The 24,524-nt window shown below is 36.4% G+C and overlaps 2 protein-coding genes across 2 annotated transcripts; both read right to left on the bottom strand.

Annotated features, from left to right (window-relative positions):
* Positions 1-835: 835 nt before the first annotated feature.
* On the bottom strand, positions 836-13,864 carry LOC144433620 (phenylalanine--tRNA ligase beta subunit-like). Its single transcript, XM_078121957.1, has 15 exons — positions 13,727-13,864; positions 12,326-12,381; positions 11,439-11,536; positions 11,043-11,172; positions 10,256-10,371; positions 9,896-10,004; positions 9,306-9,456; positions 8,660-8,792; positions 7,791-7,904; positions 6,849-6,955; positions 5,674-5,855; positions 4,905-4,997; positions 4,007-4,189; positions 2,394-2,487; positions 836-1,720 (listed from the first exon to the last, which is right to left on the bottom strand). Exons 1-15 carry the CDS (start codon positions 13,782-13,784, stop codon positions 1,569-1,571), a joined length of 1,776 nt encoding a protein of 591 aa, XP_077978083.1. The 5' UTR covers positions 13,785-13,864; the 3' UTR covers positions 836-1,568.
* A 1,205-nt stretch (positions 13,865-15,069) lies between these two features.
* On the bottom strand, positions 15,070-22,795 carry LOC144434514 (mitochondrial amidoxime-reducing component 1-like). The gene is made up of 7 exons (XM_078122974.1): positions 22,527-22,795; positions 20,026-20,217; positions 19,709-19,877; positions 18,970-19,110; positions 17,768-17,829; positions 15,970-16,044; positions 15,070-15,512 (listed from the first exon to the last, which is right to left on the bottom strand). The coding sequence occupies exons 1-7, from the start codon at positions 22,748-22,750 to the stop codon at positions 15,386-15,388; spliced, it is 990 nt and encodes a 329-aa protein (XP_077979100.1). The 5' UTR covers positions 22,751-22,795; the 3' UTR covers positions 15,070-15,385.
* Between the last annotated feature and the right edge of the window lie 1,729 nt (positions 22,796-24,524).

Below are 24,524 nucleotides of genomic sequence, written 5' to 3'. Positions count from 1 at the left end.
TATAGTCACTGAAAATCACATGTTTAGATCTAATTGGCATAGAGTAGAACTCCCAAACACGTGATTGGGCATGCGCACGCTGTCGACATTGTCGGGACTGAGGTCAGCATTCCCATCCCATGACAGTGACATTATGACCAATGCCTTGCCATACTGTTCATCCTTCACTCCCGGGCACCCATTCATCTTCTCATACTACAACCAATTGATTCACTCACAGTCCCTCCACGGTTCATTGCATGGCTGTCAGCGGCGACCTGACTGCAATTGACACTATCGAACTGCAATATCAGAACGTATCAGCCCCTGATAACTGTGGATTATGTCACACTGCGCTGATGGCATGCCAGAATCACGAAATAATGCGAAGTTAGTCGTTACAAGAGTAAAAATACAATGTGACCCTCCCCCTAGCTCCATTTCCTAAAATATGGCCCTCCCCGAGAACCGATTTGTAAAATGTGAGCCCACCCCCTTTATAATTACTGAAGGCTCCCTTAATATGGCTGGCAGTTCATACACCGTACATACGTGAACATATACTGACTAAAATATGTCGTATTGTTCAACTAAGACAAATCACATTCTAAAAGTCTCAGTATAAGAAACAGCAATCAAAATAAATGCATTTGCAATGTACCTGTTCTCAGCATACCGAGCCGACTAAATCATACACACACACACACACACACACAGACACATTCATTAAACATACACACACACACACACACAGATAGATAGTGAAGTAATGATATCACAACACTTGGTACAGTGTTAAAATTATGTGTACGAACTGTTTATAGGTAAAACAAGTCTTCATCTAAGACAACCTCCATCGTTCCAATTTACTCCTTCAGTCTGAATGGTATGAAAAACCTGGCTGCCACGCATGTCAGCAATATACATTAACACTTTGAACATTTGACCTTTGACACAGAGTTCAAGGTCAAAGTCTCATTAGAAAGCTCATCATGAATAACATGGGTGTAGACACTTTAATATGGTCTATCACTTAAGCTTCCAGAATTAGCAGACAAAATATGAAGTTTTATGACAAATTTGGCTTCTATTTCACCATTATGGCTAAGGTCACCAATCAAAGTGACATACAACATATATGCATAATATAGTATTTGACATTTGTGCCAGGTTTGGTTAATATCATCTCATGCATTTTAGACATACAATGTACATAGATGGTCGGATGGCTGGCCGGACGGAACCCAGTATAGTAGTCTCCAATCAGCAAAGACTAATTGAAAGCATGATCAGTATCATAGTAGTATCTCAATTTATTCCAGTCAAGTCTAAGGGTAAACATTATGTGCAAATTTTTGTGACTGTGCACATCATTATTCTAATTTGAAGTACATTTAGATGAATAGGTACAACTTGAGTATTTCTATAACATGTACCAACATCAAAGTGCAAAAAGTTCTGTGCTGAAAGTAGTTCTCTGTATTGTTGAGATTGGACAAGACTAATATACACTATAAGATGACAGATTGACACACTTCATTGATACACTCTATCAAGACACTTCTCTAGAGATGTTTTCTTCTGATGTCTTAAAGGAAAGGTTCAAAGTTGATTTCAAAAGCCGAGCAGGGTAATGTCAGATCAAAGTTTGTAATAACATCAGGATGTAGAACTCCAAGCTTTCCGATTACTTGACCACAGTATACAATTTCAGCACATCTGCCAGGAAAGAAGGTACTATCTGTAATGGTAAAGATAAGAAGTACATTATTATAGTTTTTATTTACTTAGCTCTGGTGTGCATAGCTGTAACTCTCCAAAGTGAATTGGTGAATGGTTAGCATGTCTTTCTTGGAATTTGCATGTTGCAAGTTTGCGCCTCAGTGTTACTGTGTGTTACTGATTGGCTAAAGACTTACGACTAGATTTGAATCACGATTGTGCCCAAGTCAACCCACTTGTATAATTGGGGACCTGGAAGAATAGAGGTTGCTTTAATCCTGTGTGCTTACAGAGCCTGTAATGCAATACCTACAAGTTGAGGAAGTATATCAAAAGGGCTGTTGTGCTGATATAGGTCCATGCAAGGGTAATAATTGTAAAATGCTTTGAGCACTGAGTGGGAAAGTACTTTACAAAACTAATATTATTATTATGACTAAGATATTTTAATCTCCTGTCAAAATTCAGACAAGTAATGACGGACAAAAGTGGAACATTCCAAAATCGGTAAATAAAAGATTGCACAGGTACTGTTGTGTATTATCCTAATGGTAACAAATAAAAGGTCTCTCCACTTGTCAGGTTTCTAATATCTTGATCCTAATGAAGTCAAACAGTGTTCATGAAAACGATTGCTTTACTTCATGTACCCATGCTTCTGTAAACACTGCATGTCAAGGGTGATGACTTACCATCTGCAGCCCTTATTTCATAGCCGGTAGAGTCATCCTTTTTCAGTGGAACTTCAAGTAACTGCATGACCCTGTCTAGTAGACCATGAATTACCTGGTATTGAATATAAACAGTACATCAACACATATACAATGTAGATTAATCTACTCACTTGGTAAAATCATTGTATGTACGGCACATTAGGACTGTCTGCACTGGTTAGTGATAGCATGGAAGTATAAACCATGGAAGTATAACCCTTCCATGGTGGTAGTTATAGTATATTCAACATGGTAGAGATCTGTTTGCACTGGATAGTGGCATGGTTACACTTTGTAGTTAGTAAATGGAAAATTTGACACAATATGAGAGTGTATGAAATAGCAGGGACACTACAGTTGGCTGTCCATTATGATACTAGTATACTATACATGTATGTGCAGGGACACTTCAGTTGGCTGTCCATTGTGATACTAGTATACTATACATGTATGTGCAGGGACACTTCAGTTGGCTGTCCATTGTGATACTAGTATACTATACATGTATGTGCAGGGACACTTCAGTTGGCTGTCCATTTTGATACTAGTATACTATACATGTATGTGCAGGGACACTTCAGTTGGCTGTCCATTGTGATACTAGTATACTATACATGTATGTGCAGGGACACTTCAGTTAGCTGTCCATTGTGATACTAGTATACTATACATGTATGTGCAGGGACACTTCAGTTGGCTGTCCATTGTGATACTAGTATACTATACATGTATGTGCAGGGACACTTCAGTTGGCTGTCCATTATGATACTAGTATACTATACATGTATGTGCAGGGACACTCCAGTTGGCTGTCCATTATGATACTAGTATACTATACATGTATGTGCAGGGACACTCCAGTTGGCTGTCCATTATGATACTAGTATACTATACATGTATACAGAATCCAACCCCTATTTATAATACATAGCCACCTTTACCCTTTTAACTGTGTGTGACCTATCACTTCTTAATCCAACCCCTATTTATAATACATAGCCACCTTTACCCTTTAACTGTGTGTGATCTACCACAATTTGATGTACTCCGCAGTGTAGATGGTTTTAAAGGGGCACAAGCTGAATTTACATGTTTTGGGGATATAATTTTTGTCTGCATATTAAACGGTACTCACAATATTCTACTATTTTAACCATCACTTGCAATTGACTGAATTCAAACTTTTTTTTTTTTATATATATTTTTTTAATTTTCCAAAAGATTAGAGTAACAACAAAAAGGAAGGAAAAGAAAAGGAGAAAGGGTTAATTCAAACTTAGTATTAGGATATAACTTATAAACGATCCAATGATGTAATTTATTATACGAATGAAAAAAATGTTCAGGAACCTCCTATTATGCAATCAACAGTCCTAACACCATCAAAACATAAATTGCAATGTCATAGAAGGTATGTGTTGACATTAACATTATACTAGAATAGTTTAATCAAAGTTTTTTGTAAGTATTCTCACTTGAGTAAAAAACTTATAAACTCGGCTTGTGCCACTTTACCTCCTTCATTAGTCATATTTTCTTATGCAAATCTGTAGAAGAGTTATACAAGCAAAGTCTGATATCACAATACTTACCTCAAAACCTGGGGTTTTGTTGTAGTAGACAGCACTGAAATGTCGAAAGTTTCTTGCACCAACATCTTTTTCTGAGTCTTTTACAACAACATCAGAAATCTCAAATATTTTCATCGGTAGTGGCATTCTTTTGTTGGAACTTAAGGTCTTTAATAACCCTGGTAATAGCATTGTTCTTGCAACCTGGTGTAAAAAAATGTATGTATTGAATTTTTTAAGTTACGTTGATGTAAGTATATGGTTTGCCTACGTTTGTCACTTGTGACACGATCATAAACAGTGTCATCTATCATAAGTGAACAAGACTAATTGTCTGTGTGTATTTAGTAAAATATTAGTACTCAGTCATTTGACCATGTTCTTAATTCCCCTTTCCTCCACTTCAAAGCCTTAGAGACTGACCCAATTTGTGTGTATGTAACACACCTTTACTTAGCTACGAATTGTGTGCCATAAATTGAGTGCATATAGCCAGAATTTTTATGTATACGTGTACATAGCACACCACCACAAGTCGTTTGAACAAGGCCACAAATTGTGTTATATATATATCACCACCCCCCAGCCTAGCCACAGATAGAAATATCAGTAGTATACAGTCATATGACAAGTCTACATCATTGAAGTGTTGAAGAAGGTGGAGTGATTTAGCTGAAAAATATACTGTGTACATTATTTATGCTCTAAATTTAGAACTAATACAAAATGTGATTCCAGGGTAAGGAAACAATGTTTTCGGGTTGTGTTCTGTTTGACCTGTGAATTTTATGGAAAGCAATCTTTGAAACAACGAATACTATCATCATTATAGATTCAAATACGATACTGAAAGCTATCAAATAGACACTTAAACTTTTAAATAGTTTGCAGAATAAACTATTTATTTTTATTAACTTACCTGAAATTCTGCTGTTTTAGGGTTTGCAATATGCACAGCTTTAGAAGTGGACAAATCTTTCTTTAATTTGTCAGCAACATCTTCTTTGGAACACTGGGATATATAAAGACAGAAAATATATATCAACAAATGATAGTGACGATCTTTCTGTTATGTGAGTGTCCTTTCCCAAAGCTTCATTATAAATTACATTGTGATTGCACAACCTTGATTCTACTGACTAACAGGGGTGCGTTCGATTATGCTTCCCCGGGGAGCCTCAGGCCAGGGTAACTGACGTCACTTGGGCACCTCGGGTCGTGTGAAAATCGAACATATTTTATTGCATTTGGGGTACCCCTGGGAGCCTATAATTAAATCTGGGTCAAGTCAGGTCAGGTCAATCCCCAAGCTGCCCCTGCTCCATGAGGAGGGTCGACTTGGGGCGCCCCGAGTGTGACGTCATGTAGTAATCGAACGCAACTTGGGGCAACTTTAGGTGCCTCGAGGCACCCTGGGTTGCATAATCGAACGCACCCCAGGTATCCACTTCCCTAATGGAAAAGATGGAGCCCCCATTCCTTACAGACAGAAGGAACCCATTTCTGTACTGGTAAGGATATCGACACAGCCATCTTTTACAGGAGGCACCAATTTCCATAACGGCAAAGATAAAACCCCTTCCCTACCGCTGACAGGAGGTACACACTTCCCTAAATGCCAAAGACACAGTCTCACCCCTGCTGACTAAAGCAAAGTTAACATGCTGCATTTACATGTGTATACTTACAAGAGCAAAAGTCAGAGCTTCAGTAAAACCTGAAGCAGCTACTTCTTGACGCATGAGATCAGTCAATTGATTAATAGGAAACTGTTCGGCAATGGTGGCACACTTAGGAAGTGTTTCAACTATTTTGTTGTATCCATATGCTATGGCAACATCCTCATAAACATCACAGGCATGAATAACATGTATATTTATACACTAAGGAAAAATTGATTTATGAATACCATATTTGAAAAAATCAGAACAAATGAATGACAATATCTCATCATTAGAAAAATTGCTTACAAAAAGGAGGCCAAACACATACTATTGCTACTACTACTACTACTAATAATAATGTTAGTTTTTATATAGCACTTTCCCACTCTATGCTCAAAGTGCTTTACAATTATTACCCCTGGTAAAAATGGACCAGACCTATAAGTGTACGGAATCACCTGTGGGTAAAGGTATTTGTGCAGCTGTACACATAGTATGGTGTAACAAATCCTATCAAACTGATTTTTTGGTCAGCACCTGAAAATGAGCATGATCACAATTTCATAACATGATGTCAAGGTCCTACTTATGGACAAAATAGACCTCTAATTAACATATGCAATGTCTAATTATTGGTACAACTGCTGACATCAGACCGTGGGCGAACAAAACCTGTCACAAAAAGGGAAAATAAACAACTGATTTGGATTAATAACACTTGGTATAGCATGTTGGGCATACAGAGACTTGTATACATTTCATGGTTTGATAAGAACAGTTTTATGGCCACTTTACACAGTCGTTCACGTTCACATGCAAATTTCCAGTTCCCTGGCATTTCATGTACACATAAAGAGGCCATAAAACTGTTCTTATCAAACCATGGTGTGTAATACAAGTCTCTGTTGTTCCAAGCTGCTGTGCTAAGTGTTATTAATCCAATTCATTTGTTTACTTTCCTTGTTTGTAACAGGCTCCTTTTGTCTACATTCTCATGTCAGCAGTTGCATTACAAATTTTCAGATAATATATTGATGATTTTTCAGATTGACAAAATAAAACCAATAACATATATTGCCTGCTGTTGTCTGATCAGTTTCAGGTTTGTTCCAGTCTTTTTTTTTTGTATTTCCAATGCAAATATTGTACATTTCATTCGGTGTGGACACCCAATGTGATTGACTGTTGACAAAGGATATCATGTCGAGTTGGTGGTATTTCAACTTTAACATTGTCCCCTCCGTCCACTACCTCAGACTTTAAACACATTCTGGTCAGTAGATTGGCAACACTATCAGCTTTCTCACTGTAATGAAATGTCATGGTTAAGGGATGGATGATAATCTCAAATTTTGATATATTCATGCATTTTCCTAGGCCTAACAATAAATTCATTAATATGGACTTATTACAAAATCTATACTGGTAAGTAATGACAGTGCTTTGACAAAATCTTTGATAAGATAGACAAGTCTTCATAGAAGACAAGTCCCCTCCTCCTTACTTTAATTGTGACTAATGGAGGAAATTAATTTGTCAAATTTGACCCAGAGGGTATAAAGATACTAATACTAGTAGCAGAATTGTTATATCTGATAGATCATATGCTTGCCATGAAACACGATTTGATTGGTTAACAAGCTATGTTTTGCCATGTATCCCCGAATGATAGGCCCTGTACTGTGAACTGAAACACTCAACGGCATTCAATGGTAATTTACTCTTTAAAAAGAAGTGTCTCAACATTTTAATGTTATGTTCAGTGTATAGAATGACAGCAAGCATAAAAGGGGGATTTAGCCAAATTAGTTCCCATTTGAAGGAAACACATGTAAAAATATGCTAGCAAAGTCATCACAGATAGTGAATGGTAAGGTGACAATCAAACAGACCTGAATGTGAATAAGTAGCCATAGTACAGTCATGCAGGAAAGGAACACAGTATAATAATTAAATTAAAAAAATTAATATTATGGAATTTCTCAAGACAGAAATCAACCAATCATATTTTCCGCTCTAGCACTTGCTTCCTTTGTGACTGAAATCAACCAATCAGATTTTCCCTTATAGCAAACTTCAAATATTACTTGATTCCTTTGGGACTGAAATTAACCAATCAAATTTTCCCTTATAACACCTACTTGATTCCAACAGCTCCATTGATATTGTTGACCGAAATGACTTCATGTCTGTAACTTAGTTCTGGCAGGATGACCTTTGACCCATCTGGTTGGATTACTTCTGCCGATTCAACACTACATTGTGAAAGAGAAGGGAAAAAAACAACAGTTCAACAAAACCTTAACAATTACAGGGGTAGTCCATTTGTATGGGTTTCACTGAAATGCAGTGGTCACTTTCGTTCGTTCAAGAAGAGATATCCTTAATTATCCCAACTGATATATTAAATCTTATCCACCAATTACTAAACCTCTCATCTGGAAAAGGATATGATATAGAATTGTTACATGAAATTAGCAGAACTCTATACTCCAACTACGTTATCCTTTTTAAGGCTTTTAATGATGAGAAACTTAAGGAATAAATAGGGCTGCCCTAAAGGTACTCCCACTTAAGTTTAGGTTTCTCATCTTAATACCTCAAAAATGATGGGTCAGTTTGTTAAGAATACAAAAAGTCAACGTAAGTGTATATGAACATGTTGGTGAAACTTTCATTTTATAGTCATACTTTTAACAGTCTGAATGACTTAGAAATGGCAATTAAAGTCAGAAGGGAACTTTGAACCATATGTTTTTATAAGTTTCAGCAATAAATGATAATTTTTGTTCAGATAAATGCTCACAGGGTTGCCATCGTATAATCAGTAACGTTTTGACTTTTTTCTAAACCTGCTGAAGAGGTATTATTTAAAACAATTATTTAACCATATTGAAGAAATATGGTCGGTTTTGTCATGAGAAACATACAGTACAGTTGTCCTGACCATAGTCACCCATTTTGGGACTGAAAATTTTACACATGACAAGTTTAACAATATAAGACTTACATAAACTTTTGTGCACAGTACTGACTGAACATGGTGACCAGTGTGTCAAGTACAACTTTAGCCTTTGTCAGATCTGTTGCTGTACACTCAACGAATACATTCTTGGTCTTCAGCGTTATCTTGGTATGGTCACCTGTAAACATACGTACATGTAAACCAGTCATCACCCGTCACAGGTTTCAATATATAATTAGTTCTATAGAATATGTGAAGTATACATTACATAAGTACTGTGGAACAGACACATCTGGGTAGAGGTGGATATATGGCCTTAATCATCATTATTATTAGAGCAAACTGAGTACATTGTACCAGAACTCCAGGAGGTGGGGTTTGAGGGGGGGGGGGGTACACCCAGTCCTGGTGTGTCCAAAAGACAAATAGAGCACATCTTGTCCTTGTGTTACAAAGGCAAACAGAGTGTATCAGGTCCTGGTTTATAAACGGACAAACAGAACACACCCTATCCTGGTATGTAGCTTGATGCACATCTTTTCCCTACATTTCATACAAGGGAATCAATTTAACGGTCTTTGACCATAAAACTACCCCACTGATTGGGCAAAAAACTAAATACATGGCAACAGTAATTACCTTCTTTCACACTGTCAACAATTCTTGATTTTTTAACTCTTATATTACTCACCATTTATAATAGGAGGCATTGATAACACTACACCATTACTATCATAGATTATCGGATAAACTGGTTTATCTTTGATAATATGAAGATAATGTTTGAGATGATTATCAGATTGGAATAGTTCCATCTGTTCTTCTCCAGTGTACTCTTTATCCTGTAGAGAAAATGACAAAATGGCTTTTATAAGTTCATGAATCTGTACTGTGTCTGTATGGTTAAGATGTACTTTGGAATAACACGCACTGGAAGGAAAAGCTTTAGTCTGAATTTCAGCTTGGAGACACTGAATTACCTCACTGATTGTAATTTTTTTCAATACACCAACTCAAATTGATATTTTCAAACATTGTATGTATGTATGTATGTATGTATGTATGTATGTATGTATGTATGTATGTATGTATGTATGTATGTATGTATGTATGTATGTATGTATGTGTACGTACGTACGTACGTATGTATGTATGTATGTATGTATGTATGTATGTATGTATGTATGTATGTCTGTCTGTCTCTACCAATATATTCTTCACCTTACAAGACATTAATTCACAGAAAAGCAGTACACAGATAAAATGGTAGGTAACAAATACCTGGTTGAGAGGTTTGAATTTGATGTCTTTAGGTGGTTTAGCATCATAGATAAATGGTCCCTGAATAGTGTCTAAATCATGAGTTCCAATGGCTACTAATGACCGCTTCCTGTGCAAGGAAAAAGTATAACACCACAGAAAACCATTATACGGTGCACAATGTACGTTATTCACTTTTTGTCTGGCTATGAAGGCAAGTAGAAGTCCTCTATTACCCCATGGGTTGTGATGCAGCAGTAATTGTAAATGATGTAACATCCTGAAATAACTCTCCAGAACACATACTTTATGAAAATGTATCTTTTTCTGAAATGGCATTCCCCCTTTAAGGTGATGTTCTCACTGTTGTTAATTTCTTACCTGCAGATATTATGATGAAGTTTATCTTGTAAATCAATGAAACTGTTATAGTTTTCAGTGGTGAAAGTGACATTCCTTAAAACTGCTGCCACTGCAAAGGGTCGGACTTGACCAGTCTGTAATGACAAACAGTTGTTTTAATTCAGTACATTAATTAGGCCATCAGTACCATAATGAAGTACAAATATTAGATATAGATTATACTGTATTACAGATATGGAGTTGAGTTTGACGCTATGTTCGTACGATGTAGACACCATTCGATGACACAAGCGTGCGGAAAAAATCATGTAGCCACATTCACTTATTATGCAATGAAATGCAGACATTAATTCTCATGTCTTTTTTTCTGTCTGTCTGTCTGTCTGTCTGTCTGTCTGTCTGTCTGTCTGTCTGTCTGTCTGTCTGTCTGTCTGTCTGTCTCTCTCTCTCTCTCTCTGAGTTATATGGTAAACAGTGAATTTTTATGACAAATTTGACTGCCATGTAGTCAAATTTGCTAATTTCTTGTAACAAAGTGACATGCACATCTCCCCTATTGTATGTTCCCTTTGTACAACATACTTAAATCAGATATTGGTTATCAGTGAAATGACAGTGTACATGCACAGACAGATGGATGGAACCATAAATTGATACCCCCACCACAACACACACACACACACACACACACACACACACACACACACTACTTTCCTAGGGGCAGTGCCCATAAAGACAACAGGAGAGAGGGAATGAATAGCTTAAAGGTTAGAAACTGCCGTTATAAATTCCTAGTAGCACTTACAGCCTCTTTTATAATTAGTTGTTGCATTGCGCCCTCTGTTGGTGGAAGTGCTTTGTACCTTGGTGCATCCATTTTCTCTTTGAAGATCATGAGTCCCCTTACTAAACCCTCCATACAAAGAAGGTCATATCTGCAAAATGTCAAATTACATGACAGTGTATTGTTAAAAAGCCTACTCAACTTTAGTGATAAAGAGAAGCATGGGCAGGTGGAGAGTAATTGCTTCGAAAGTTTAACATTGTCTCTTCCTTGTCAAATAAATTTGTCAACTCCATCCCCTGATACAGACCATATATCTGCAACTGACTATTGATCTCCCAATCATGCACGTGTTTCATATGTTTCACTCCTTTGTAGTGTATAATGTACTGTAAGCTTAAATAGAACATAATTTACCTATTAGCTGGTACCTCAATTCTATAGATTATAGCATCATCTGCATCAGCAGCTCTCTCTTCACCTTGTTCACGTATCAACATCCCCTTTTCTGATGTCTGAGGTAAAGTCATAGATCAGAAGAGATACCATGAAATCAGACACAGTGATATTATTGCACCACTTCCATTGTGGTCTACAGCTTGCTAAAGAATGAACAATATTATTCCAGTTTCTTTTTTCGGTTTGTCCAAAATTCATGTAGTGTTTTTCATCAATTGAACATTAATTGGTTGCTTTTGTATGACACATTTGGATGTAACTTGCTCAAATTTACTAAGGTCAGTGAACTAAATTGAATGATTACTGATATGAGGTTATCACCCAATATCACTTTTGAGTTGGACTGTCTTCATACGAGTGCTACATATTGTGAATGATACATGCTATGTCTATAGCATGCATGACGTGATGCGGCTCATGACAGCACTTGTGTCAAAACAGCAGCCACTCAAAACTGATATTGAGCCATTTAAACCTTGTAATACTGCAGTCATGCCAGTGAAAGTGGTTTAATATTAAGGCAGAGATACATGCAAGTACAAATGAACAGACATGACTAATATCTTGAAATCTGGGGCACCTCATTCAATGATTGTTTTGAAAATGACAACAGATACACAATATTTTAAGGTACATGAGTCGCATTGTAATAATGTCTTCCAGTACTGCCTGTAGGGGCTATTATTGGTACTTTAAATCATCTCTCTATGGGGGTGGGGGTGGGGGTGGGGGTGGGTGGGTTTTCATATTCAAACAAGTACACATTGAGCAAAACAGGACATTATAAAGTCAACTATAAGATTTACTGGTAAATGTTAGTTTATAACAATTCATAAATTACTCACAACTTCATCAAGTTCAAGTCCAAACTCAAAACATAACTCATCAAATTCTTCATCAGCTGAAAGTAAAAAAACAGAACAGACACTATTAACATAAAGTATCAGCTGGAAGAAAGACAAAATTAACAATATAAATATGAATACCAATATGAATATGAATGTGATATACTTTATTGATCCCTAAAGGAAATTATACAGGTCTGTCATAAAATAATGTAAAAACTCAAAAAATTATTCAAATATAGAACACAGAAAACAACAACAACAACAACAACAACAACAACAACAACAACAACAAATCATCTTACTACATATACATTTACCATAACCAAACAGAAAAAGACAAAATGGTAACAGCTCAGTTCCTGATAATTGTTTCATTGTAAGATAATAAGCACTGAAATAAATGTCTGTATTAGATTAGAAAGTGTGTTGTTCTTGTACAGGGCACTGCAGTATGCAGTAAAATCACAGAGTACTTATTCTGTATTTTACTGTGTATGTTTATTTTATGTTAAGTTCTGAGTGTGTTTGTTTTTATGTCTGTTTGTGGCTGGCATAAAGAGACACAATGAGTCTCAGAATTGTGTAATGGAGCCATTGTCCCACATTGAATCCCAACTTCCATATGTATTATGTTTGCAAGCAAGCATGATTTGATAGCTAGCTTTTATCTGGATCCATGCTAGCTTCAGTATTAATGGTTTATAGGGTTAGTTTTTTTTTTTTTTTTTTTTTTTTGGGGGGGGGAGCTAATTTTGTGTTTAGAGCTTTACATCATTCTGGGTTAAAGATACTCTGGTGCAATCCTTCATTGAATCTTAAGATCTCTTGTTCTGAGATGATTCGATATCAAGTTGGCACACACTCAGACTAGGAGTGCAAACTCCCCAGAATGGGTGGCTCAAAATACTAGTGAGACATATATTATGATATCATATTATAAATAAAAGCTTATTACAAAACTAACACGACGAATATTGCAGCTAAATCATACTGTCTATGAAAATTTCATTTGGTATGATTAGTAAGCCTATTTCTTCCCCCAATCTTTACAAGTCCAGCACCTCCGACACTTAAAGTAGACGCAGTGAGGGGGTACTCGCCTTCTCCCTAGGGAAGGAGAGGGGGTGGCGGCTGATGATTGTTTATAAATTAAAAACATAATATTGTATATTTAGTACATTTTGCACATAGATTAAATCGGGACTCGATTATGACATTGTCACTCATAAGAAAAATAAACAATATCAGAACTGACTTCCGACGTCGGACCAGCCTTCTTCCTAATTCCGTCTGCATGCAATCTTACATTTGTAATTTTTGCATATAAACACGTGTATTACGCATGAACCAACGTCCAACTGTGACAGATGATGACTGTTATCATAAAATCGTACTCACTCAACGTAGTTTCCAGGGCCTCAAAGAGTAAATCTCTCTTCACTCCGATGGTCGGCATATTGAATTTTGATTAATATCAACTGTTAGTGGATAAAATTGTACATACAGCTTGGCTTTTCTTTTCTGATGAAACACCAGGGTAATTGAACCCGGAAGAAGTTCCCTTGAATGCTTTTTCGCAAATAACCGTAGATGGCGCTGTGATAATGGGCTGATGGTCATCGGTAGTTCTTTAAGTTGAAATCCCAGACGAAGTCCACCCGTAAAGTTTACGGGTGGACTTCGTCTGGGATTTCAACTCACGTTCCCTTCTCATATTCAGTCGAAAGTGTTGAGACGTTAGTCGAAGTCTGCCAACATAAAGGGTCTTCTTCGGCCGGGGATGTCGAGGGTGGACATCGAAGGAGTATTTTTATAGGCCTATCAGTAAAGTTTAGATGTACAACAGGGGACCCAGGAACCGTGTGACAAACAAAACAAAACAAAACAAACAAACAAATAAACTATCAAATAAATGACAAATGAACAACCAAACGAACGACAAGTATAGGGACAAATAAAATAATTAAATATTAATCAGCAAATAAACAGATACTCGTGGGGGGTATACTAGATATGTTTTTTGTACCCATCACTATAACGGAAATCAGGAAATCTGAAACCAGTGAAACAAAATTTTTTCCAGCTCAACAAAAATATTAAAAAATATGTCGCAATGTTTATTTTATTTTAATATTAAAAATAGTATTATCCCATGCTGGCTATACTCCGATGTGCTTTCACTACATGCTCTGTATAAGGCCTAAGAAATGTTTGGTTCCGGTTACCCGACCCTAAACTTTTTTTATGTATTAGAGAAAAAAAATAAAATCACGAAAAGTTTGAAGTCTTGCAAGAAAGTGGATGTGGAAACTGACATCAATTTAAAAAGATAATATAAAACTGTTCTTCCAGAAACCAAACAGAGACAATATTTAAAACGGATAACATAATCTACCTGAATTAGACAGTCACATTTAATTTGAATATATATATATATATATATATAATAACAAATACCTACTGACTGGATGATTGTGACTGGAAATCCCTTACTATGGGTCTGTATTTGGATTAGCATAGTACATGTGTATAGATGTTTTGAACTTGGCTGCATTAATATATCTAATAATTTGGAGAGTACCCTGCTCCCCCCCCCCACACACATACACACACACAATTATGGTAAACCATTCTTTGATATTACCATAGAAACAAAATTGATATTCAATGAGGTACACTGATATTGCTGTTTTTATTTATTATCAATCAGGTTAAAACTTCTGACAATGCTAATTGCCGCAAGGTTTTATCGTGAGTCTCCAACCTTTCAAAGGAGTATTATGTATGCCCAGGAATATCTTGCCAAGGTTCAGGATTTCTCAAGCAGCTGATAATAAACTAACTATGACATTGTCAGAGTCTGCTGCACTGATTTGAACTATTCTAACGTGAACAAAATAAAAACAGAAAAATGAGGCACTTTAAAAATTCTCATACATTGCAAGTAACTATACCATGTTTTTGAGAGTCAGAGTCACAAATTATATAGTTTGCAATGTTAGAGACAACACATCAAACATAAACAACTTTAAGCTTTGATATTTTTTTTATTATCATTTATTGATATGCAGCAAAGATTGTGTCCCCTAATTCCAGCCTTCCTTCCTGGTCAATGCCAAGGTGTACACCAAACAATGGACAATCATAGTACATTTCCTTATCTTCTTTCTTACACATGCGATACCTAGTGAATGAAACCAACAACAAAATAAGTGTAAATATATCCATTAATTACAAATGTACATACATGTAATGTACTATATAACCAACACTTTTTTTTACAAATTTTGGAATTCTTGGTACCTGCAATAGCATTTTACCCCATGCTAGAGGGTCAAAATAGAACAAGAAGGTTGACTTATTCTCAGTACCTGCAATAGCATTTACCCCATGCTAGAGGGTCAAAATAGAACAAGAAGGTTGACTTATTCTCACATCCACCTACACTAATGCATGTGAAGCGTGTGGAGTGGAAGTTATGTGGTGTCACCCAAGAAATAAAATGTTTGTGTCTAGGCAGTAGTATTCTATTTCAGGTACTGAAAATTGCACTGATGGCTTATTGTTTGTTTCACTACATGCAATGTGGTAAATCAAATTCCCACGTCACATAATCAATATATATTTAATGTACTACTTACGTTTTTAATGTCTTGATTGGTTCATTGTGATCAGATACTAATCCTGTTTCTGGGTCTACAGTGGTAACCTTACACCTACAGATAAAAGTGAACTTCAAGTTCATCTACAGTCATAATCTTACATCTACAGATAAAGTGAACTTCAAGTTCATCTACTGCTGTAATCTTACATCTACAGATATAATGAACTTCAAATTAATCAATGGAGATCATCAATGCAGAAGTACAGATAATAAACTATCTAGTTCTCTTCCAGGCTGGAACGATGTCCTGTGTGTTCAGTCCCTAAATGCAACAATTCTAGACAATAGTGGTAATTGGCATGAAAATGGAAGGCCAGTTTAGGATTCAACTTTTGATTGCAAACAATCTCAAAGATAGACATGGGTCATATACATTACAGTATTAAGGAAGATATTGTGTCTAATGATATCATGGTGGCATTTGATGAAACACAAATGAATGAGGTAAAACACAAGTTATGTCCACCAGTATCACAGAAAGCATGCACAGACCAACAACCAATCAACACATGATATGACAATACACGCATGACAGTATTTTACCCACAATTCTCTCTGATTTGTGCTATTGGATAAACTATGCTTGAAATTTCAGCAGTGTACAGGGTTTTGTAAAAAATATTTTTGTTATTTTTGGACCATAGCCTTACCATTGATGAGATTCTGAAAACCCATTTTCTTTGATCAGATATTAACGATATTTTATAGGAGATAGGATATTGAGAAATTTGTCGCACTTTCTTGAAAGACTTGCTGAATATTTGCAAGGAAACTATGGAAAATATAATCATTTGTTATGACTATGCCAAATATACATTTCAAAGTATTTTATTCCAAGCACATTATTTTGTTATTTTTATTTTCTTTTTTTTATTACATATTACTTAAATGTAATCATTGTGCTTAAAATGTTAACGAATATTCCTAATTGAGGAAATTGTAAAATAAGGAAACTCCAAGCACACCAATCAGAGAAAGTTGTTAATATGATATAGTGATACAGGGCAAGATTGTCATTCCTCTGTCCAGCATCTACCACCATATTATCGCGGGGGGTGGGGTGGGGGGTGGGTGGGTACTCCCACCTATTGGGTATATGTATATGTGTCACCCTTTGGGGTAGGGTTTTTCGCCCTTTGGTCTAAAATGGGTACTGTCTTTTGAGAGCTAATGAGTCTAAAATGGGGTCCACATTTCACAATTTTTTATTTTGTTAGGTCTAAAATGGGTCCTGGAAGGATCTCCTTAATAAATTCTCGACGAGTTCAGGATTTTCCCCTGCTAATTCACTGGTTAAGATAGCATGCACACACCCTGAAACGCTTGGTTCTAGATATCGCCCCATAATGCATTGTTATGTTAACTGCGCATGCGCAAAAGTTGAATGGTCTAAGACGGGGTATTGGTGTTGGGTCAAAATCGGTCTAAAATGGGGTCTGGGGTTGACAGCATTGGCCACACACCCCTACCAGATCTCAGTGGCCAGTGGTAACCCCCCCCCCCCCCCCCCCACCACCACCACCACCACCACCACCACCACCACCACCACCACCACCACCACCACCACCACCCCCCACACCCCCGGCATATTATAAATCAAACGACTAGAAACTGAATGTTCATATTTTGGTGCAGCGGTATTTGTTGAATCTCAAAAATGTATAGAATCTGAAACTGATGACATAACAGGTGTTAGTGAAATATGTTTGATTTTAAAAACTGCCTAGTGGAAGTGGCATGAGCAATTATCCACAACATGTACAGTATGTACATACCTTTCATCATACTTAACATGTCTCAAGACAACATTGCCTATCTTGATAAATTTCCAGTTGTCCTGTAGCAAAACAATAAACAAATAATTGGCATGTATTCAATTGTCATGTATTCAATTGTATATATGTCAACCTAGTAATATGTATACATAGATTCCTATATACAGATACAATTATATCATAATCCAAGTAAAAGTATATATATCATGGGATTATTTTTTTAATGTTTTTATATGTACATCAACCACAAGGAATTAAAATTGTGATTAGTCAAATATTCACTACAGATTGGTAGAATGATATTTCTTGTAATAATAACATGGATTACAGTATAGTAAATTGTGCTACCACCAACCTAGAAAGTTGTCGGTAAATACTGGCATTTGCAGGTGATAAATGGTCCAATGCAGGTGAATGTCTGTAAATACCTGCATTCAGCATGTGACATTTCAAATTTACTGGCATTTGAAAGGTGAAATTTCAACTTTAGCTGCATTTGACGGACAAATTTTGAAGCCCACTTGCATATTGACTATTTTCATGATAATGGGAATCATATTATTTGCATTAATTTTCATTCAACAAATTGATGATTATTTTTTGAATCACAAAACATTGCATTTTTCACAATGAATGTTGAAAATGATTTAAGTTTGATAATGCTCCTAAGTTTTAAATGTTACGAGCATTTTGCTCTCAAAATGAAAAATAAATTCAGGAGCAAATTGATCCTAAAAAATCTTGCTCAAAGAGTTAACTTCCTAGGCTGGCTATAGCTACCACACCATTGGCACTACTTTTTGTTCAGTTTACTACAATGTAATGTATGTCAGGTGACCATCTAATGCATGTAACTAAATAAGGAACTTGCAATCCAGACTGCGCATGCTCAGATGCAAAGGACTATGGGATTATCTGTGGTTATCGTAATACCTAATCTGGAGCTATCGATAAAATAAACCTCCCACAATGGTCAGGGTAACTATGAATTGATCATTCATGGTTACAAACAATGTAACAGTATTGTTTACAATACCAATTCATTAGTATTTATTATCACTTTTCCCATGATGCAACATTCAACATGGTGGGTTTGCATGCAAGTTCCCTATTGGCACAAATAGACAGGTTTTCATAGGATTTAGACAACTATCAATGTATTGTGATAATCTGTTATAGATATAGAAATGGTTTTACTTTACCTCATCATAAGGTATAGAACCAGCAACAACAAAATTAGGTCGAAAGTGTTTTGCAGTGATAGGACTATCCATCCTACCACTGAGATCCTGGAGAGATGAGTCACTTAACAGCATGTAGCCAGCATCTTCTTGATAAATCATCTACAATATGGAAGAAACAGTAACTGTCAACACATAAGTATTGGAATCTCCACCAAATTTCCAGACGAGGGTGTGACCCGAGTTTGAAATACTCCACCCATGTATAATTCAAAAATAGACTCATTGCTAGTGACTTCTCGTCACAATCATCCGGTGCAGTGAAGGTATTTCTGAAGCATGATGATGTTTCCCATGTTATCAATCTACGATAAGGAAATTTGCAGATGAAAAATTGACCCATGTTCAGGGTTTTTTAAAAAACAAAAAGTTACCAAGTGGCACATACTCATATACCTATCTATGGGAGTACTAAACCCCTCAGCCCTCTCCCCGGCTTGGGATATTGAAATCAAGGATGTCTTATAGATAAGTCCATACAGTGTAAAGACCACTGATATTACTTAATACATATCATTATACAAGCAGATGTGAATTGAATACCTTCCTAAGAACATATAATAATTACTGTAATGATGCAACTTGTGACTTTATTATTTTTCATTACAAATTTATTCAACATCTTGATGAGAACCCTGAGAGAGCAATTGCTATGTTGGTTGTCTGAGGATTAATTCACATTTGGTTAATAAATACTTACATAGTCATCCTTCTTGCCAAGTTTTCTTGGTCGCCCAGCTTTGTCAACCTCTCTCGGCACGATATCATCATCCCCATATATCAACTTCATTGGTTTACCAAAGTACTTGGTCAGCCAAACTTCTGCATCTTTACCACAGTACTTTCCAGCCACATCTTGGCGCCATAACCTTTGAGATGCAAACAAATAAACAAGTATAAGACAATACAAGATAAGATAAGATGACACAAACATTTATCCTTAAAGGGAATTCTGCCATTCTCAAAATACAACAAACCATGTAACATCAATACAGTATACAAAGTATGCATTCTCACCTTGTATGGATGATTTCCTGTTCATTTTCAGGTATCTGACTGATGTCAATAGGTATCTGTAGGGTTGACATATTAGGGGCATCCAAAAGCAGGAAATCACCATTCTCTGACAAACTTGGAGCTATTAATACCATGGATGGCTCATGGCTAATTGTTCGAAAACGATTATCTTCATTCAATATCATCCAATGTCTGTCAAATAAAAGTACCAGTACTATTATATGCAACACAAATCACTTTTACTCTCAATGATGTTCAATTACATATCATTATTAAAAATGGGGAATACAGTTTGCATTTTCTATAGCTATAGTATTTAGAACTATAACTACATCTCTGATTTCATATTTATCATGCAAATGTATGTTTACTTAGTCCCTCCCCTTTTTGACCATGAAGAGTGTAAATCAGACAGCTCAAGGCCACATCAATTGCCAGCATACATTATTCCCCAAGACCACACAAAATGACACTTTTGTACAATAGTTACTTTGGTTAAAGTAAGGGGGTAATTTATTACAAAGCTAATATGGGTCAAGTAGGGGTAGTTTATCGCAAAGCATATACTAATACAAATACTAAAGTCCAGTGCACTCTCCTGATGGATATGTGCTGTAGAATAAAGTCTGATATTTCTGTGGGGAGAACTACCACTACTATTACGGTAGTACTACATACCCAGACAATGACCCCCAAAACCCAAACACAGACTCTGTGAGTGAAGTACAGGTAGAGGTACTCCTGATTGAAGATGGAGTCAACCGGGACTCAAACTTGACACTATCTCTTTTTGACTCACTTAGACTGTCTGCAAGCAGGGTCGAGGTAGCACATAGTGGGATTTTCAGGTCACGTTCAAGTAAGGGCTGTGGCAGGATTAGGGTTAATAGTGTGGAAAAGAATGTAGTTGAGAGGCAATGAAAGGGAGAATTGACTTTGCTTTCCTAGAGCATGCAAATGGGGAGAAAACACTGAACCCATGGGGGATGGCCCTCACTGGACTTCTTGGGAGACAACTGTTTAAATGCTTAAAGAACTATCCAGTATAAATAAAGATTATTATTATTATTATTATTAAAATGCTGCTGCTTGTTTTGCAATGGTTGGCTAAAGACTAAAATTAAAAAAAAATATAGTGCCAATGACATCGTAGTTGAATTTGGCAATAAATTATGATGGTGCAAATTCAGAGGTTTTGATTTTGGTAGGATATTACTCTGGTAAGTTTATACACTTCCTTGTTTTTGGTTGTTTCTATGGGTGTGTCCATGGTTGCTATGCACATTTGTGTATACATTTTAAACTTAGCAAATGGTACTGATATTTGGCTATTGCTGGGGTCTTAGTTGCTAGTGATATATGACATGTTTCAATTGTTCATCCACATACCCAATCTGATTAAAATCCAATGTAGATGTCGGCTAATCGTTTTTTTACCTTCGTTATTTTGCCTGAATTGACCTTCTTTGTACATGTTTACAATTTTTAGCCTGATTGCCTCCTCTAGAGGAGGAGATCAGGCTAAAAACGTAAACATGTACTACAAAGGTCAATTCAAGCCAAATAACGAAGGTAAGATAGCAATGCATGATTAGCCGACATCTACATCGGATTTTAATCAGATTGCCACATACCTATCCATCCAGGCATGTCGTCATTGATAAAGATACTGACAATTAACGTAGCAGTTGCGAAGGCCATGATCATTGTTTCTTCGGACTATTTCTCAATTTTTACATCATTTACAGACTGCACTTCTAGAAACATCCAAACTAAATTTCAGCCCCATCTATTGAGATATAACCTTTTGACCAAAATTCACTTTTTAAGATCTAATTTTGCATATCATTAATGGGATCATCATGTCTTAATAAATCTGTCTACACATTTCAAGAAACACTGCCTCCAAATTTCAGCCCAATTTGCCCAGTATTTTCTGGTTGAAATATTTTTTCCCAAAATGTCATATTTTTAGCCATATAAATTATCATGGGATAGATCATAATTGTTATGAGCAAACAATTCTTCATCTACATAACCCTAAGAACATCCCCACCAAAGGTCAGACAGAAAGTTACTACTCATTGCTTAGCAACTTTTTTTTTTTTTTTTGGTTTGCTTTTTTTTTTTAAATATACAAAAATCACACTTTTGACCCAAAACACACATCTGTGACATGATCATTACGTGCATTGGTGTCCCTACCAAATACCAAGGCAACAGGTCGGTTGGTGTTTGACTTTATGTTGTTTTATTAATATATACTGTATACAGACACAGCTAGACACATACACACACACACACACATTGTCTACATATACTGGACTTCAGTTCAGTTGTGCTGAACAGCTATATATAAATCATATATATATATTTGTAGATAATAAACTATGAAAGGTCAATTTATGTGCAATATTTGGCAGCGACACCTGGATGCACTGTTCCAGTTTTAATAAAAATAGTTAAATTTTAACTTTGGCGTCAACTGAAATGACCTTTACCTGTCCTTGAGAACGCCATACATTAACCCTCGTTTACCACAATCACCCTGTTCTAATTCGATTGCACGGCATGACTTGACTGGATGGATGTATATAGACTTCAACGTTCCAACCGCTTTGTAATTTCTCTTCTTTTTGGTAGATTTAAACATCCAAATGGCGGCTACAATGGTGGCACATACAACCACGCCGATCACAACCACAGGCTTGATAGTATCCGCCATAGTTCTTGCAGAAGAAAGTGTAGAAGTAGCACGAGACGAGCAGACCGATGATGACTAATTGTACTCGAGTACGTCAGAGTTGTCGATGTATTCGTTTTCGGATTCGAATATTTTCGAATCCATTTTCATAATTATTTCCGTACTTAATTAAAATTGTTATTTTATTTGAATTTTTGATATTATATAAGAACATGTTTCTCCGGCCGGGGTGGTGGGATGGGGTGGGGAAGGGGGGTCGACCAGATTCACATGCCAGACAAGCTTATTACATTAATTTTATAAAAAGCTTACCTGGCATGAGAATATGGCGGTGGTGGTGGTGGTGGGGGAGGGGGGGGGGGGGGGGGCTTCAGCCTGTTTTCGGTTTTCGAGAGAAAGAGTCGGGTGACGTTGATACATCACTAAATCAAGTCAGAAGTTTTCAGCTCATACTAGACTCGGAAAAAAATCAGGCGAAAACGGACTGATGTACACTCAATTAAAGACGACAGGTCGTGAATAAGGATATTGGAGTCGTTGAGGGCGCTATATAATATTTCCTTGCGTTTTTGAGGGAGATTTTACCTTTTACTTGGGCATTCGAGAAAATTCTTACTCATGGAATAGATACGTTTATTTATCGACCCCATCTTTAGGAATAATTTAGATGGGAAATGGATTCATTACGTGCAAAAAGTGACCCATTTGGGTAGCACATACCTATTCACTGCCTACAACGGGCAACTTCCCCCATTTGTCAAATCACTGCCTTGAGCAATCCGTCTACTAGACCCCAAAACTAACACCCCTACGAAACTTCATTACTTATCTGTTTTTGATTTACAAAGTTCATGCCTGTAACATTATGGAACATTGTCATAGTTTAGTTGTGCTAATATTGTTGTAAAGCATGCAGGTGGCTAATAGTTTTAGTTATTTTCTTTGTAACATGTTAATACGACATAAATAATACTTTAGTAGTACTTCGGGATGACATTCGGAAAAAGGAATATGGTTGCCATTTATGCAGCCCCCAGGTGCCCTAGTATCAAAATAAACTAAGAGGAAACTGGAGTATCCTGGGTGGAGTACTCAGGGAAACCTGCCTTGTTCGGCAGGGTCAAAATGAGCATCACCTTTCTTAAATACAGATCTGGGAACATTTTAATCAAAGTTCAAACCCAGCCAACTCTGGGTGGGTTTGAACCTGGGCCCTAGTGTTAAGAGGTACATATACATGAGCTAACCACTCGGCAACCAACAACCCCCAAAATATAAAAGACTTCATCTATGTGTAATTTACCCTTTATTTTTTATAGTAATCTGTATCACATATCTTAAACCCCCCTCTCATTTTGACATCTACATGAATACCAATGTCAAGCCATTGGGAATTGTATTACAGGTGAGTGTCAATTCAGGAAATGTGTATTTTCACAGACTTGGTTCTAGAGGGTCATTTCATGATTTCACATCACATAAATTTCTCTTATTGAAAGAAAAACAAAGGTTTCTCTTAAATTTCACATAAATTTATCTAATTGAAACACCAAATTAAAACTCTTTTTCACCTCTATTCTTCTAGCAGTGGTCCAATGTTTCATCATGGGTCTTAACAGATATGAATATCTATTAGATGAACAACAAATAGTCAAGACTTATTTCCTTCAGATAGTCAGGAATATACATTGTTCATCTAATATGTATATCATGCATTGTTCATCTAATACATATTCATGTCTTATATGCTCCCAAGATGCAACAGTGCACAAATTGCTAGGACCCGAAGATGCAA

The sequence above is a fragment of the Glandiceps talaboti genome, chromosome 4 (genome assembly GCF_964340395.1).
Source record: "Glandiceps talaboti chromosome 4, keGlaTala1.1, whole genome shotgun sequence".
Classification (NCBI taxonomy): Eukaryota; Metazoa; Hemichordata; class Enteropneusta; family Spengelidae; genus Glandiceps; species Glandiceps talaboti.
This window is presented reverse-complemented; position numbering and strand designations above follow the sequence as displayed.